This window comes from Centroberyx affinis, unplaced genomic scaffold (genome assembly GCF_046629955.1).
Source record: "Centroberyx affinis isolate AG114_WGS23_722 - 3 ecotype Tasmania unplaced genomic scaffold, CSIRO-AGI_Caff_v1 ptg003309l_1, whole genome shotgun sequence".
NCBI lineage: Eukaryota > Metazoa > Chordata > Actinopteri > Beryciformes > Berycidae > Centroberyx > Centroberyx affinis.
Window position 1 is genome coordinate 29,919 of NW_027281315.1, and position 17,582 is coordinate 47,500.

The 17,582-nt window shown below is 45.2% G+C and overlaps 1 protein-coding gene across 1 annotated transcript in view; it reads left to right on the plus strand.

Moving 5' to 3' along the window:
- Positions 1–568: 568 nt before the first annotated feature.
- LOC139660455 (formin-binding protein 1-like) overlaps positions 569–17,582 on the plus strand; it is a gene marked incomplete at its 3' end in the record, with an annotated part of 23,696 nt that continues 6,682 nt past the window's right edge. The window contains exons 1-10 of the mRNA XM_071538604.1: positions 569–625; positions 742–849; positions 1,602–1,717; positions 2,490–2,540; positions 5,658–5,805; positions 11,167–11,229; positions 11,953–12,048; positions 14,215–14,229; positions 14,475–14,603; positions 16,674–16,820. Coding sequence (XP_071394705.1) covers positions 569–625; positions 742–849; positions 1,602–1,717; positions 2,490–2,540; positions 5,658–5,805; positions 11,167–11,229; positions 11,953–12,048; positions 14,215–14,229; positions 14,475–14,603; positions 16,674–16,820 — 930 coding nt within the window. The remainder of the gene's footprint in view (positions 626–741; positions 850–1,601; positions 1,718–2,489; positions 2,541–5,657; positions 5,806–11,166; positions 11,230–11,952; positions 12,049–14,214; positions 14,230–14,474; positions 14,604–16,673; positions 16,821–17,582) is intronic.

A 17,582-nucleotide genomic window follows, 5' to 3' on the forward strand; every position in this document is an offset into this window, starting at 1 on the left:
AACAGCTTATTCTGCTGTTGCTATTGACTCTTGTTTGGTGTTGTTTGGTGGATTGGATGATTGAAGTCTATCAGTAACAAGGAAGAAACAAGACATATTGGCAATTTTACAATTTATTCATTTAACAAACAGTCAGGAGCCTCAGTAGCGTGTGGAAGAACCATACACAGCCACAACAGCCTGGCACCTCCTCCTCATGCTGGTCACCAGCCTGGTCACACACTGCTGTGGGACGGCATTCCACTCCTCAACCAGGATTTGTCGCAAGTCAGCCGACGCGGTTGTGTCGGTCACTCTAGCACGAACAGCACGCCCAAGCTGATCCCATAAGTGTTCAATTGGGTTGAGGTCAGGACTGTTGGCAGGCCGTTCCATTCTCTCTACTCCCAAATTCTGGAGGTAGTCTCTGATAAACCCCGCTCTGTGGGGGCGAGCGTTGTCATCTTGGAGGATGGAATTCGGTCCCAGACTGTGGAGATACGGGATCGCCACTGGTTGCAGAATCTCATCTCGATATCTCTCTGCATTGAGATCACCTCCAGTGATGACAAGCCTTGTTTTTCCAGTGATGGAGATGCCGCCCCACACCATCACACCGCCTCCACCAAAAGGTGTTACTCTATCGGTGCAGCGATCAGCATAGCGTTCTCCCCGTCTTCTCCACACTTTGACCCTACGATCCAACTTCCGTAGGCAGAATCTGGACTCATCGCTGAACATAACGTTCCTCCACATGTTCAGGTTCCAGTGCAGGTGTTGCCGACACCAGCGCAAACGGGCCTGACGGTGAAGGGCAGGTCATGGCGGGCCTCCTGGCAGCCCCATGAGCCCGGAGATCGGCTGCGTGCGGTCTGTTCCGGATCGTCTGGGCCGAGAGCCGTGCGCCATATCGTCCTGCAAACCTTGACTGCAAATCTGTAGAAGACAGCCTACGGTTCCTAAGTGCTGAAAGGGTGAGGAACCGGTCTTCTTGGGGTGTCGTCTTATTGGGACGCCCACTTCGCGGTCTGTCTCTGACATCCCCCGTTTCATGGAACTTGGCCTTCAGTTTGGAGATGGTACTATGGCTCACTCCAAATAATGCCGCAACTCGCTTTTGTGGAACACCAGCTTGAAGTTGCCCTATCGCACAGGCCTTATCGAGATCAGACAAACGTGGCATGCCGATTCTTGGAGCAGACACCAATTGACCACTGTAGCAGGGCCCATGCTCACAGGTGCTGACAATCAGGTGCCAATCAGGTACCTGATTGTCAGCACCTGGGGGTACCGGAAGCTCAAAACAAGAGTCAATAGCAACAGCAGAATAAGCTGTTTGGCATTGGCAGAGAAGATTTGACAAATTTTTCATGAGCGCAACCCACATACTCAGCTGTGCTGCTCATCCCACAAATGCATGTTCCTTACAAATGAGGCTCCATTTAAAAGGGAAATAAACAGGCTCCAATGGTATAAAATGTATTGCCAAGAAGCATTGTTACAACAGAGAAATAATCTACCAAACACAAATTTCCGAACTTTTTGTTCGATGTTTATAAATGTTTTTGTTGTAATGTGCTGGTTATGTTGTTTTAATATATACATGTTATTGTTTGTTTCAGGACCAGTTTGACAACCTGGAGAAACATACTGGTTGGGGAATCGACTTCCTGGAGCGTTACTCTAAGTTTGTTAAGGAGAGAGCAGATATCGAACTCAGCTATGCCAAACAGATCAGGTACCCAAGTTAACCCACCCTGACCCACCCTGACCCACTCTGACCCAACCTGACCCACCCTGACCCACGCTGACCCACCCTGACCCAACCTGACCCACCCTGACCCACTCTGACCCACCCTGACCCACTCTGACCCAACCTGACCCAACCTGACCCACCCTGACCCACCCTGACCCACTCTGACCCACCCTGACTCACTCTGACCCACCCTGACCCACCCTGACCCACCCTGACCCACTCTGACCCACCCTGACCCACTCTGACCCACCCTGACCCACCCTGACCCACCCTGACCCACTCTGACCCAACCTGACCCACTCTGACCCACCCTGACCCACCCTGACCCATTCTGACCCACCCTGACCTATTCTGACCCACCCTGACCCACTCTGACCCATTCTGACCCACCCTGGCCCACGCTGACCCACCCTGACCCACCCTGACCCACTCTGACCCACCCTGACCCACCCTGACCCACTCTGACCCCACTCCTATACTCCGATATAACTTGTGTTAGCCAGGTGATATGACTAGTGCCTTCCTGTCTTCCTGTCTCTCCCTCTCTCTCTTTTACGGTCTGTCTCTCTGCCTGTGTCCTTTCTTGTCTTACTGCCCGTCTGGCTTTCTCCCTCTCTTTATGCCTGTCTCTCTCTGCTTGCCCGTCTGTCTCTCTGTTTGTCTCTGTCTTCTCTGCCTGTCTGTCTCTATACCTGCCTGTCTGTCTCTGTATCTACCTGTCTGTCTCTCTACCTGCCTGTCTGTCTCTCTGTAGGAACCTGTCTAAGAAGTATCATCCTAAGAGGAGCAGAGAAGAGGAGAGCAGGTCAGACCAGCAAACCTTATTCCTTCACTGTTAGCATTGTTAGCATTCCCATTGTTATCAACGGGTTTAACTGTGGAGAGAATATGAATCTTTACAACTTACATGATTAAAAGAAACCTGGGGCTCACTTCAGAGGTGCATTCATAAAAAATAGCAGTACTCTTGGCTTGCACATTGTACTGCACGGAAGGTTGTGAATAAGACAGTGTCATACCAAAGGGATGAGTAATTGTTTTGTGATTGGTAGAAGAGGTGGGAGAAATCAGCTAGTAATAAATTCCAGAAAAGGAGACCAAGACTTTTGGAATTAATTGTAGTTATTTTTAAGAGTTCCAGACAGCTTTTCTAATGTGGAGTGCTCAGTTAGAAGGTTGAACCAGTGATTATGGAAAGTTTTGATCTATTTTCCCAGTTGAGAAGAATAACTTGTAGCTATTGTTAGAGATGTTAAAATGAAAGGTTTAAAGTGTGTAGGAATGTGGATGGAGGAGAGATCACCTAGTAAACAAACAGAAGGGCAAAGGGGGATACTGAGGCCGAGAATGGTGGACAGTCTGCTCATGACCTTGGACCAGGATGATTGAATGTATGAGCAGAGCCACAATGCATGAACATGGTCATCAGTGGAGTCAGGGCAGTGAGAGCATTTGTCATTATCGGTGAATCCCATAAGGTGAAGTTTGTGAGTGGTGATATGTGTTCTATGTAGGATTTTGTACTGTATTAACTGAGTCTTGGAGTTGCCTGTCGTGGAAAAAGTATTGTTGCATATGGTTTGCCAGTCTATGTTTGAGCAATGTAGTTGAAGGTCAGAGGTCCATTTATCTATATGCAGTGAAACTGTCATGCTTGTGACTTTTTGCCTGGTCTAGGTTTTGTATTTTTTTGTATGTTTCCCTGTCTAGTTCTTAGTTCTACGTGTACCTTGTTACCTGTCTGCCCCAGCTGTGTCTCATTTGTAATCACCCCCCATGTGTATATTAGTCTTGTTCCCCAGTCAGTCTTTGTCGGTTCATTGTTCTGTTACTTGTGTCAGTTTGTGTAGAGCTCTTGTTTTTTGGTTTCTTGTGTCACCTGCTATATGTTCATTAAACACCCAGTCTTGGGGTTTTGATCACAACCTGCCTCGCTGTCCTGCGTTTGGGTCCTCACCACACCCCCTCGTGACAGAATGAACCGACCAGCCTGGACCCAGCAGACAGCACCCAGCTACCACACAGCCTGCCTTCTCCTGGTGAGCCCCGCTCGTCTGTTTGACCTGCGCTCTCAAGCCTACCCTCTCGTCCCGGCAGTGGAAAAAAGCTCCGGGGGGTTCCAGCCCCTTTCCCTGCCTGCTTCTGTCTTCCCAGCGCTCTCAAGCCTACCCTCTTGTGTCCTGGCAGTGGAAGAAAGCTCCGGGGGGTTTCAGCCCCTTTCCCTGCCTGTCTGTCTGACCTCCCGTCTCGATCCCCAGCGCCCCTCTCAAGTCCCCCTTCCTCATGGACCGTGTGGGACGTCAAGAGCCGTCCCTAGAGGGGGGGTACTGTCATGGTTGTGACTTTTTGCCTGGTCTAGGTTTTGTATTTCTTTGTATGTTTCCCTGTCTAGTTCTTAGTTCTACGTGTCCCTTGTTACCTGTCTGCCCCAGCTGTGTCTCATTTGTAATCACCCCCCATGTGTATATTAGTCTTGTTCCCCAGTCAGTCTTCGTCGGTTCATTGTTCTGTTACTTGAGTCAGTTTGTGTAGAGCTCTTGTGTTTTGGTTTCCTGTGTCACCTGCTATATGTTCATTGAACACCCAGTCTTGGGGTTTTGATCACAACCTGCCTCGCTGTCCTGCATTTGGGTCCTCACCACACCCCCTTGTGACAGAAACAGAGTTGTCATGAGAGAGAAGGATCTTGTATATTTGAGATATCTTTTGGTTGGTTTGAGAAGAGGAGCTTCTGGTATAGGGGCGGTGGTGGATTGTGAAGGCTATTGGTCTTGTTAATGATGTTTTTTAGTTTAATGTATTGAAAAAAGCAGTGGTCCAGAATAAGAGATAGTTTATTCTTGGGAGGATGTTCATCTTCACTGCGGAGATGCGACCTGTTAGAGATATTGGTAACCTGTTCCATCTTTCTAAATAATTTTTAATTGTCTGTAATGTTGGGATGAAGTTTAATTTGAACAATTCTTTCAGATTATGTGAGATGTGGATTCCTAGATATTTAATTGTGGAAGGTTGTCCAAAGGGTAGATTCTTGACCTCAGTATCCCAGACATAATTTGCTACAGGCAGAGTCTTGGATTTGGACCAGTTGATAGAATAGCCAGACACCATGCTATATGTGTTAATCAGATTATGGATTGATGGAAGGGAGATTGATGGGTTAGTTATATATAATAAAATGTCATCTGCATACAAGCTGATTCTGTGATTGAATGACTTAGTTTGGATACCTGATATGCTGTGATTTTGTCTGATAGAAGCTGCTAGGGGTTCTATGACGAGGGCGAACAGTGATGGAGATAAAGGGCATCCTTGTCTTGTGCCTCTTTCAGGTTGGAAGGGTTTTGAGATGCAGCCATTGGTGATTACAGAAGCGTGTGGTGAATTGTACAATATCCTGATCCATTTGGTGAAATAAGGGCCAAATCCAAAATGTTCCAAAACGGCAAAGAGAAAGGGCCAACCCACCCTGTCAAACGCCTTTTCAGCATCGAGGGATACTATAATAGAAGGAGTTTTGGGGTGGTGTGGAGAGGTGGTATCATTGAATAGTTGTATTAGATTGAAAAGTCTTCGCAAATTATCTGAGGAATGTCTCCCTTGGATGAATCCAGTTTGGTCTGGGTGAATAAGAGATGAAATTTAAAGAAACTACAACATTAATATTAATTACTACTAAATCACTACTGTTGCATTACTGCAACATTCTACTCAATGCTGCTACTTTACTACTACAGCAATACTACTATAGCATTACTTCTACATTACTATTACAACAGTATTACTACTACTGCATTATTAATACTACACTACAACTCCTACAGCATTACTACCTTCTTCTTGGTGCCAGTTATCTTTGAACTCCTATGTTGAGTAGCCAATCAGCTGAGAGTTAAAGCTGACAGGTGATTGGTTGTTTCAGGTACACATGGTGTTGCGCCTTCACAGCGACGCTCCGAGAGTTGAATGACTACGCCGGCCAGCGGGAGGCGCTCGCAGAAAACCTGCACACACACATCGTGACCGAGCTAACACGCTACACACAGGACCTGAAGGCCGAGAGGAAATCGGTAAAACACACACATACATACACACACACACACACAGTTTGACTTTTTTTTTCATACTGAAGATAGATTGGTCTAACTGCTGAAACACACCTGTCAATCAATAGTAGCTTTTAGTCGAGACTCACAGCCATAGATCTGGTTTAGTTTGAATAGACCTACTGTACAGCAACCAGCAGGATAAAGATCCCATGTTATTTTGTATTTGTATTTGTATACTTTATTATCCCTGTGGGGAAATTTGTCCTCTGCATTTGACCCATCCTATACACACACTAGGAGCAGTACAGCGCCTGGGGAGCAACTCCAGTTCTTTTGCCAGTGTCTTGGTCAGGGGCGCTGACAGGAGTATTAACCCTAACATACTGTACATGTGTTTTGATACACACATTAAATACAATAACCACACAAATTAAACACACACTAGAGACACACACACACACACATAAACATACACATCAAACACAATCTAAATACACACACGTGTAAAACACACTAAACACACATTCCATATTGAATAAATCCTGGCCAAAACTGGGTCATTTATTCAGGTCACTGGATCCCCCCCCCCCCCCCCCCACACACACACACACAGAGGACTGGTTGCAGTGTGTTACGGCAAATGGAAGTATCTTGTGTCTCCGGTATTCAGACCCGCTGGCTGGAAGTAATATGGAGAGGTTAGTGTGTGTGTGTGTGTGTGTGTGTGTGTGTGTGTGTGTGTGTGTGTGTGTGTGTGTGTGTGTGTGTGTGTGTGTGTGTGTGTGTGTGTGGGTGGGGGGGGGGGGGATCCAGTGACCTGAATAAATGACCCAGTTTTGGCCAGGAGGCTCCTCATCATCCTCACCAGGAGCCTGAACCTCCTCAACTGGGAGGATTAGGGAGGTGCAGCAGCTCGACTCTAAGATACTACTGGATCAGTGAGCTCCTCAACCTGAGGAGAAACCTCAAGTCACCCTGAGGAGAAACCTCACGTCACCCTGAGGAGAAACCTCACGTCACCCTGAGGAGAAACCTCAAGTCACTCTGAGGAGAAACCTCACGTCACCCTGAGGAGAAACCTCAAGTCACTGAGGAGAAACCTCAAGTCTCCCTGAGGAGAAACCTCAAGTCACCCTGAGGAGAAACCTCAAGTCTCCCTGAGGAGAAACCTCAAGTCACCCTGAGGAGAAACCTCAAGTCACTGAGGAGAAACCTCAAGTCACCCTGAGGAGAAACCTCAAGTCACCCTGAGGAGAAACCTCATGTCACTGAGGAGAAACCTCAAGGCACTGAGGAGAAACCTCAAGTCACCCTGAGGAGAAACCTCAAGTCACCCTGAGGAGAAACCTCAAGTCACTGAGGAGAAACCTCATGTCACCCTGAGGAGAAACCTCATGTCACACTGAGGAGAAACCTCAAGTCACCCTGAGGAGAAACCTCATGTCACTGAGGAGAAACCTCAAGTCACCCTGAGGAGAAACCTCAAGTCACCCTGAGGAGAAACCTCATGTCACTGAGGAGAAACCTCAAGTCACCCTGAGGAGAAACCTCAAGTCACCCTGAGGAGAAACCTCAAGTCACCCTGAGGAGAAACCTCATGTCACCCTGAGGAGAAACCTCATGTCACCCTGAGGAGAAACCTCATGTCACCCTGAGGAGAAACCTCATGTCACCCTGAGGAGAAACCTCAAGTCACCCTGAGGAGAAACCTCATGTCACTGAGGAGAAACCTCAAGTCACCCTGAGGAGAAACCTCAAGTCACCCTGAGGAGAAACCTCAAGTCACCCTGAGGAGAAACCTCATGTCACCCTGAGGAGAAACCTCATGTCACCCTGAGGAGAAACCTCAAGTCACCCTGAGGAGAAACCTCATGTCACTGAGGAGAAACCTCAAGTCATTGAGGAGAAACCTCATGTCACCCTGAGGGGGTCCTCCACAGCTGAGAGTGTGAAATCAGTGTAGCACCCAATAATGTAATAATTTCCTGAAAATGTAATAAAAGTTGCACTTGATCGAAAATATAATAAAACCCAATAATGTAATAACTTGACCAATAATGTAATAAGATGTCCTGACTGATATTGTAATAACATTTTATGTTTATTTTTATATTTCATGATTGGAAATGTAAACTCTAGGCTTTATGTAGAATTTGAAATTTACAACAGATGGCAAGTGGTACGTTGTTATCAGGCAAAGATGCATCAAACTAAAATCCCTATCAATGGGAAATGAACCTGCCCATACTCATGCTGATTGGTCGTTGTGCAAGGATCGTCCATTAGACCAGAGTGGATCTTAGATTAGACACCATCAGAAGATTTGTAAAAAGTAGAAACTTTTTGACTTTTACTCAATTGCACCCCCACTGATTATGATGGGGGAATCCAATCATGGATTTTCTAGTTTTAAAGGGGGGGGGGGGGGGGGTTAGGGAACAGTTACCTGGGGTCCCCAGTGCTGCTCAGAAGCTTATCTGACCTAGAATGGTCTCCCAAGGAGGAAGTCCATCACCCGCTCAATAAGACCATGAAGATACAAACAGGAGAGACCAGCAGCATCTTGTTGGAGTCTGATATCTTGAAGCAGCAACAACACAAACCAGCTGTCAGTCTGAGTGAACAGGGACTGAGCGGCTCCATGCTGCCACAGCGCCTCCTGCAGGATATCTGGGGGTAGACGGTCATAATCCTTTTCCTAATCAACAAATCCCATGTAGATAGAATTAGTGACACTACGCTTATCTAGTAGTAGTAGTAATTGTAATATTTGTAGCAGTGGTAGTAGGAGCAGCAGTAGCATTAGTACTAACGGTAGTATTGGTAGCAAGTCTGTAAGACAAATAATCATGAATTTCTCTTCAGGGAAACTGTTCTCAGATGTGAGTTTTGCTCTACTGCTCTTCATTTGTCCATTCTAACTTGCATGACCTGATGCTAACCCCACTTCCTAAACTAGGAACAACAATAGCATTGTTGTCGTTTGGTGTGTTTACACTCTTGTGATGGAGCTTCACAGTGTCTCTTACTGTGGCTATTTGGCTGTTGTGCTTTGGATGGATTTCTTTGCGCTGACCAGCTCACAGTGGAAGGAGATTTTGCTTGTTCCATTCATACATTTTCCTCTGAAACAAGATGAGGCTCGCTTCATCTTGCCGCACAGCTGCAGGTGGAGACAGGTGTTTGGAAGAGAACAGTGAAGAGAACAGTGAAGAGAACAGTGAGCCGATGGGTCATTTTGTCTGATGCTGCTCCTTCTCTTCAGCTGATAAACCATTTCCAGCCACTGGATGACAGTGACAAGGACACTGCTACAGGAGAACTAACTGCATCCATGCCTCAGGTTGATCCTGATCCTGATCCTGATCCTAGTTCTGGTTCTGATCCTGGTCCTGCTTCTGGTTCTGGTCCTAATCCTGCTGGTGCTGCTCCCAGTCCTGCTGCCTCTTCTGTTGCTGCCTTTGCCACTACTGCTCTGCTTCCTCTCCTACTTCCTCTCCTGCTTCCTCTCCTGCTTCCTCTCCTGCTTTCTCTCCTGCTTTCTCTCCTGCTTCCTCTCCTGCTTTCTCTCCTGCTTCCTCTCCTGCTTCCTCTCCTGCTTCCTCTCCTGCTTCCTCTGCTGCTGCTAGTGATTCTGCTGCAGCAGCCATTCTGTGCCTTGGCTCACAGAGTCCAAGCAGATCTTTGACTTGCCCTCCACCTCCTCTATTGTAAAGGCTATCAGGGTAAAGGCGGGGTGAACCTACTGTTTCCCTGGAGCTTGTGTCTTTGACATGCTTCTGCAGGTACCACCTGCATTTGAACACCACACTCTACAATCATTGTCCATATCAGTAGTATTGACATCAAAGACCAGGAGTTCACTTCACCTTTTCCTCCTGATTTCTACGCCAGGCCTCGGCTGTAGCCGCTTCACTCGGCTGCTGCCTCTCCTTAACTGGCTAAAAGCTCAGCAGAACAAGCTCCATCTGGGTTTTATTGACATCAGAGATCGATTTAGGTCACTTTCTATACACCGACCAACTTGATTTTGTGCCTCTGTATGGGAAACACTGCAGCTCACTGTCAAACACGCCCCTAGAGGCCATCTGTTGAAGCGCATCATCTCACTAAGGCCCGGATAAAGATTTGCGCCAGTGCAAATCGCATTGTGGGAGCTAAAACCTTGTTTTCTGCACCTGAAATAATGGGTTGATCTGTGTGCGCCGTTTTTTGTGGTTTGGTCTAATTGCAGATGCATTTGTGGGTGTTCCAAGGCTGAGGCGCAAAATATAGGGTGATTGTGCACAGAATTTAAGACCTGGGAACAGCATGTCTTATCATTTTGCGCATAAGATCGCTCTGCCCAGACCAGCTCTGGAACCGGCTCCAAGATCAAAGTGACACAGTCATCTGCACAGCATAACATGCAGTCATTAGATCACAGGGTTTAAATGAGTATGCTGACTTAAAAATGTACCATTTAAGCCTCATTGGCAGCATAGCAGAATGCGCACTCATATTCAGACTATTACCTAAATATACAAAAAGGAAAAGTTGCAGGCTCTTCTCTGGATTTGCTGACATGAGCCAATGTCTCCGCGACATCGCCTTGATGAAAACAATGCAGCTGAAACATATGTGCGTCATAACTGTCATGACAGTGGAGAGGTGTGTGGCTTCTCCAGCTATATGTGACTGTACCTTCACCAGGTCTCCATCCCTCCCACCTGGCACCTGCATCTCAGTCAGGCTCTCCTGCTGCTCCTCCAAGGGAATTAAGGCTCCTATTTGGCGTCATTTGTGGTAAACATATTGGTTTACCTCCACATGCTTGTGGTGCCCAACTGCATTCACTTCATGTCGTTCCAGAGTGACTTTTTACGCGTGGGTAAAACATCTCTTCTCTGCAGCTCTTTGGGGTTTTCTCTGCCACCAACACTTCCAGCTCCACTGGAGAGACATGGGCTATTGTGCGCATTGCTTGGCCCTTATATTAGCGCAGTCGCAATTCTAATTAATTATCTGCACCTGCGCTCATATGCGTGCCCTACTTTAGTAAATACCTTGCACTGGCGGTACCAATTTCACCCGTAATTGCTTTTGCGCTGCGCCGGGAGTTGCGACACGTCAGTAGATCCGGGCCTAGGTGTCCTAGAATGACTGACTGACTGACTGACTGACTGACTGACTGACTGACCGACTTGGATTTGCCTTGTGATGCCCTTGGCTGCGCGGTGGCAAAAATAAAATTAAATAACACAAGGTTCCAAAATAATTAAATAGATAAAAACAATGAAAAGGAAATAGACACAAAGAATAAAAAGAATAGAAGACGAACAGTATGAATAGCGGTAACCACTATGGCTAGTGAGTGGTGACCTGTTTTTGTTTTTCTTGCAGCATTTCCAAGATGGCCGCCGGGCCCAGCAGCACATCGAGAGCTCCTGGAAGCAGTTAGAGTCGGTGAGTGAACTGCTTCCTGGAGGAGGGGCCTCCACCTGTGACATGGATACTATCTAGTGTTCCTGTGATACAACAATAGAAGTTACAACATAAAAGGCTGTGGCTGTTTAAACTATATTGTTTAAGATTGCACTAGTTAACGGTAGCTTCCCTCTTACTGAAACTCTCTTACTGTTAGTGTGGTTGTTAGAATAGCTGTTTAAGTGGTAAGTACACTTTTATCCCTAAATGAATTATATTTTACGAGGCTAGAGTAACTGCTAACAACCTTCATGTATCGGAGCTGGCTCAACTGCACAGGTTGACATGGCAAAAAGCACAGAATCAAAGCTCAAAAATTTAACAATATAATCAATAAGATTTATGAGAGAGAAAGAATTCTTCTCAGCTACTATAAATCTGTGTCAGATCAGGAAGATTGCTGTGTTGATCTGAAGGGAATCGATGGCAGTCGATGCAGGTTGAATTCAGTTCAATTCCTAGGAAAGTCATTACATGGTCACTACATGCCTTTCATACAACACTTAACACTTTTATTCAAGCTTAAAGCCATAATCCTCTAAATCATAATAAAGTAGCCTATCCATTGGGCAGAAGACAGGGAAATGTCCTAGACAGGCAGTCAATCTATCACAGTTCCCCTTCTAAATATCTGTCTAAATCAAATGCTGTGTGATTATTTCTTCTTCTACTACTTGTGTTGTTGTTGTTGTTTATGTTTAGAGTAAACGACGGTTTGAGCGTGACTGTAAGGAGGCGGAGCGAGCTCAACACTACTTTGACAGAATCGACATCGACAACAAGACTGATGGAGAGAAGGTAGATATTCATAGATAGACAGACAGGTAGATAGTGTTAATATCCAGCAGTGCTGTAAACCATTACTGACACCAGTCTGGATTGTGCAGCAGTTTTGCAAGGAACATTGTTGGGAATAACCAGGAGAAAGAAGCAGCCAGCTTCCTGAAGTTGTTTTGATACTCAGTTTCCCATAATGCCTTGTGCTACACTGTGCAACCCCCCCGCCCAGACCAATGGCATTATGTTAAGGTGAGGCTAATTAAAGAAATGGGTGCAGCCAACCGAGGCATGAGAGGAGAGGAGCTCGCTCCTCCTAAGTCAAGTTCTTTTGGCTGTCTCACTGCAAAACCAGCAAAATATTAGTGAATGGGACAATGTGTGCCCACAGAATGTAAACACACCAGGTGGTAGGTGTTGGCAAGAAAAACTTTATCCATAAATGTAAATATTGCTAGTGTAGTGTTTTACTGCACATGTGTACACAGTTGTTTGCATCTTCAAACAAATGTGTTTTACATACTATTTCCATATCTGTTTTCAGAAAACAGATGGATAAAGGCCAGTGTCCACCAGATGTGTTTTTGGTATATAGATGTGTGTGTGTTGGAGCGTCAGGCAGCCATGTTGTCAAGCGCTGCTGTCCGCCGGGCGCATCAGAGCCACACGGGAGCCACCGCTCTATAAAGCGTGGAAATACACTATTTTGATTTGTATGTGTTTCTATACACATAGAAACCAATGGATGTCAGTGTGATAGATTTCTCTGTAGCCTAGTTTATCTTGTCAGCTCTGTGCCTATAGATGAATATATAGAGTAATCTTTTTATTGTGCCAAGAGTTCAGTTGCCTGATTAAAGCCAGTGTGAAGGGGAAGACCAATTACAATATTTAAAATACATCTACATTCCAGTTGTAGATTCCAAACTGAAGTCTGGCTGTCGCTGATGTGCTGCATCCACACTGTAAAATCTGCTGGTGGAGCCAGTGGCCGTCAGCCTTAAGAACATCTGCACTGTATCCAAGGCAACATGTGATGTCATTAACCCTTTGTTTCTTTTTATACCATCTGAAGCCCTTTTGCACTAACACAATCTATGCTGAAGACGGCGTAACGTCCCCAAAAGTCCGTAACGTCTCCGACAGTCCATAACGTCTCCAACAGTCCATAACGTCTGTGACAGTCTGTAATGTCTCTGACAGTCTGTAACGTCTGTGACAGTCCGTAACGTCTCCGACAGTCCGTAACGTCTCCAACCGTCCATAACGTCTCCAACCGTCCGTAACGTCTGTGACAGTCCGTAACGTCTCCGACAGTCCTTAACGTCTCCTACAGTCCGTAACGTCTCCTACAGTCCGTAACGTCTCCGACAGTCCTTAACGTCTCCGACAGTCCTTAACGTCTCCGACAGTCCTTAACGTCTCCTACAGTCCGTAACGTCTCCTACAGTCCGTAACGTCTGTGACAGTCCGTAACGTCTCCGACAGTCCTTAACGTCTCCGACAGTCCTTAACGTCTCCTACAGTCCGTAACGTCTCCTACAGTCCATAACGTCTGTGACAGTCCTTAACGTCTGTGACAGTCCTTAACGTCTCCTACAGTCCTTAACGTCTGTGACAGTCTGTAACGTCTCTGACAGTCCGTAACGTCTCCTACAGTCCTTAACGTCTCCGACAGTCCATAACGTCTCCAACTGTCCATAACGTCTCCGACAGTCTGTAACGTCTCCGACAGTCCGTAACGTCTCCGACAGTCTGTAACGTCTCCGACAGTCCGTAACGTCTCCGACAGTCCGTAACGTCTCTGATAGTCTGTAACGTCACCAACAGTCCTAACCCTATAATATTTATTAAGTTTATGTTGTGTATTGTATTAAGTTGTAGTTTCCATAATCACTGTGCTCATTTCAACTTCACAAATCCAGAAACCTAGACTTAAGGAGTTTTTCGCTGTCACTCCTTTGCTCAACTATGGAAACTCTAACTTTGATGTCTGTTGTTTTGCTGTGTTGCTTTCCTTTAACAGCTAGTAGTGTTAATAGTAGTTTTATGTTAATGACTACTTGTGGTAATTCTACTAGTGTTAATAACTACCATTAGCTATAACTATTATTATCAATAACTAGTCATGTTAATAACTACCATTGTTAGTAGCGTTTACTAACCCTAACCCTCTGTCTGTCTCAGCGCTGCTCACTGAAGGTATGTGAACACACACACACACACACACACACACACACACACACACACACACACACACACACACACACACACACACACATCACAGTATCTATAAACTGAACAAATGTATTCGTGTAGTAGATATTATCTAGCAGATGTTACTCAGCTGATAGATATTGATTATCCAGCAGATATTGCACATATTATTCATCAGCAGATTTTGATTATCCAGTAGATATTGAACATATGATATTGGGTTGGTCCAGGCTCGTCAGGCGGCGCAGCAGAAACAACAAGCTGCTGAAGAATCCAGGAAAGACTATCTGACCAGTTTAAACCAGTTTAACCAGAACCAGCACCAGCACTACCACACACTGGTACCAGTTATATACCAGGTAACTACTATTACTACTATTATTATTATTAATGTTACTACGACTAGTACCACTACTACTACTACTGCTGCTACCAGTGTTACTACTGGTACTACTACTGCTACTATCATTATACTATAGGTACTACTGCAACTAGTACTACAAATTCTACCACTATGAATACTGTCTGAACCTCCTCAACCTGTTAAACCACAGAAACACCAACAACCCCAGTAAGACCTGAGGCCCAGTACAGTGGGCAGAACATTAGAGTACAGTGGAACATTAGAGTACAGTGGGCAGAACATTACAGTACAGTGGGCAGAACATTAGAGTACAGTGGAACATTACAGTACAGTGGAACATTAGAGTACAGTGGACAGAACATTAGAGTACAGTGGGCAGAACATAAGAGTACAGTGGAACATTAGAGTACAGTGGACAGAACATTAGAGTACAGTGGACAGAAAATTAGAGTAGAGTGGAACAATAGAGTACGGTGGGCAGAACATTAGAGTACAGTGGAACATTAGAGTACGGTGGGCAGAACATTACAGTACAGTGGAACATTAGAGTACAGTGGACAGAACATTACAGTACAGTGGAACATTAGAGTACAATGGACAGAACATTACAGTACAGTTGGCAGAACATTAGAGTACAGTGGACAGAAAATTAGAGTAGAGTGGAACAATAGAGTACGGTGGGCAGAACATTAGAGTACAGTGGAACATTAGAGTAAGGTGGACAGAACATTAGAGTACAGTAGACCATTAGAGTATAGTGGACAGAACATTAGAGTACAGTGGAACATTAGAGTACAGTGGGCAGAACATTAGAGTACAGTAGAACATTACAGTACAGTGGACAGAACATTAGAGTATAGTGGGCAGAACATTATAGTACAGTGGAACATTACAGTACAGTGGACAGAACATTAGAGTACAGTGGAACATTACAGTGCAGTGGACAGAACATTAGAGTACAGTAGAACATTACAGTACAGTGGACAGAACATTAGAGTACAGTGGGCAGAACATAAGAGTACAGTGGAACATTACAGTACAGTGGACAGAACATTAGAGTACAGTGGAACATTACAGTACAGTGGACAGAACATTAGAGTACAGTAGAACATTACAGTACAGTGGACAGAACATTAGAGTACAGTGGAACATTAGAGTACAGTGGACAGAACATTAGAGTACAGTGGGCAGAACATTAGAGTACAGTGGACAGAACATTACAGTACAGTGGGCAGAACATTAGAGTACAGTAGAACATTACAGTACAGTGGACAGAACATTACAGTACAGTGGAACATTAGAGTACAGTGGGCAGAACATTAGAGTACAGTGGGCAGAACATTAGAGTACAGTAGAACATTACAGTACAGTGGACAGAACATTAGAGTACAGTGGAACATTAGAGTACAGTGGGCAGAACATTAGAGTACAGTGGACAGAACATTAGAGTACAGTAGAACATTACAGTACAGTGGACAGAACATTAGAGTACAGTGGATCATTAGAGTACAGTGGGCAGAACATTACAGTACAGTGGGCAGAACATTAGAGTACAGTGGACAGAACATTACAGTACAGTGGGCAGAACATTAGAGTACAGTAGAACATTACAGTACAGTGGGACATTAGAGTACAGTGGACAGAACATTAGAGTACAGTGGAACATTAGAGTACAGTGGACAGAAAATTAGAGTACAGTGGAACATTAGAGTACAGTGGACAGAACATTAGAGTACAGTGGAACATTAGAGTACAGTTGGCAGTTTGTGTGTGTGTGTGTGTGTGTGTGTTTGTGTGTGTGTGTGTGTGTGTGTTGAGACTTGAAGGGAAGCAGCATGTCTCCCTCTGACTCCACTCAGTGTTGCAGTGGAGCTGTAGATGAGAACATTGTCATGTGACATGTGACACGGTAATGAGCTCAACCTCGCGGTAGTGAGCGTGGTTGTGGCCAATTAGGCACTTATGTAACTGACTGACTCCTAATATTTGACTGCATTTATAATGTTTATGTCCTTTGTATGCTTGTATTTATGTGGACATAGATAAATAATTTTTGTGTGTGCAGCGTATCCAGGACATGGAGGAGAGGAGGATAGAGAGAGTTGGTGAAGCGATGCGTTCATTAGCAGAAGTCGAGAGGAAAGTTCTTCCCATCGTCAGTCGATGTTTGGATGGGATGACAGATGCTGCTGAGAGCATCCAGCCCAGGATGGTGAGTGACCTCTGACCCCTAACCCATGACCTCTGTCCTCTGATCCCAGCTCTACATCCAGAAAGTCCATGCAGGTGCTATCAGGCTACATAAAGCTAACTGGCTACTGCTACCAGTCTCTTTATACCTGTTTACAAGCATTACAAAGTTATTAATTCTTACTAGTTTAGTCATAGTTATACAGGTATTTTATTACTGTGATAATATTCATACAGGTCTGTTATTACTGTATTAATATATTTTACATATATCTGTTTTTACTGTAATAGCATCCATGCCTCTGTTATCAACTGATAAGGTTAGATCAGAGTTAGCTTGTCTTGATGGATTGGCTTCATTACAGAGGATTTGACCTGGTGTTTTCTCACCAGTGACCAATAGGTGATGCTTGGTAGATCCAGTGTGTTATGGACAGTCTGTCTGAAATTAAATCTGTGGAAGATCTAAAAACAGACAGATATGTTTTTTTTTTCCTATTATGCAATCATAACCTTAGTGGAGAGGTTTGTGACTGTTGTGAGGAGCCTTGTACCTCTGGTAGAGACACCTGCTTGTCTCATGTGAGGAGCCGACAGATAGATTCATGAAGACACCTATAGCAGTTCTAGCTAGGTTGGACAGAACCTTGCCCAGAACGGGGATACTGAGGTTCAGAACAGGGATACTGAGACCCAGAACAGGGATACTGAGGCTCAGAACAGGGATACTGAGGCTCAGAACAGGGATACTGAGACTCAGAACGGGGATACTGAGACTCAGAAC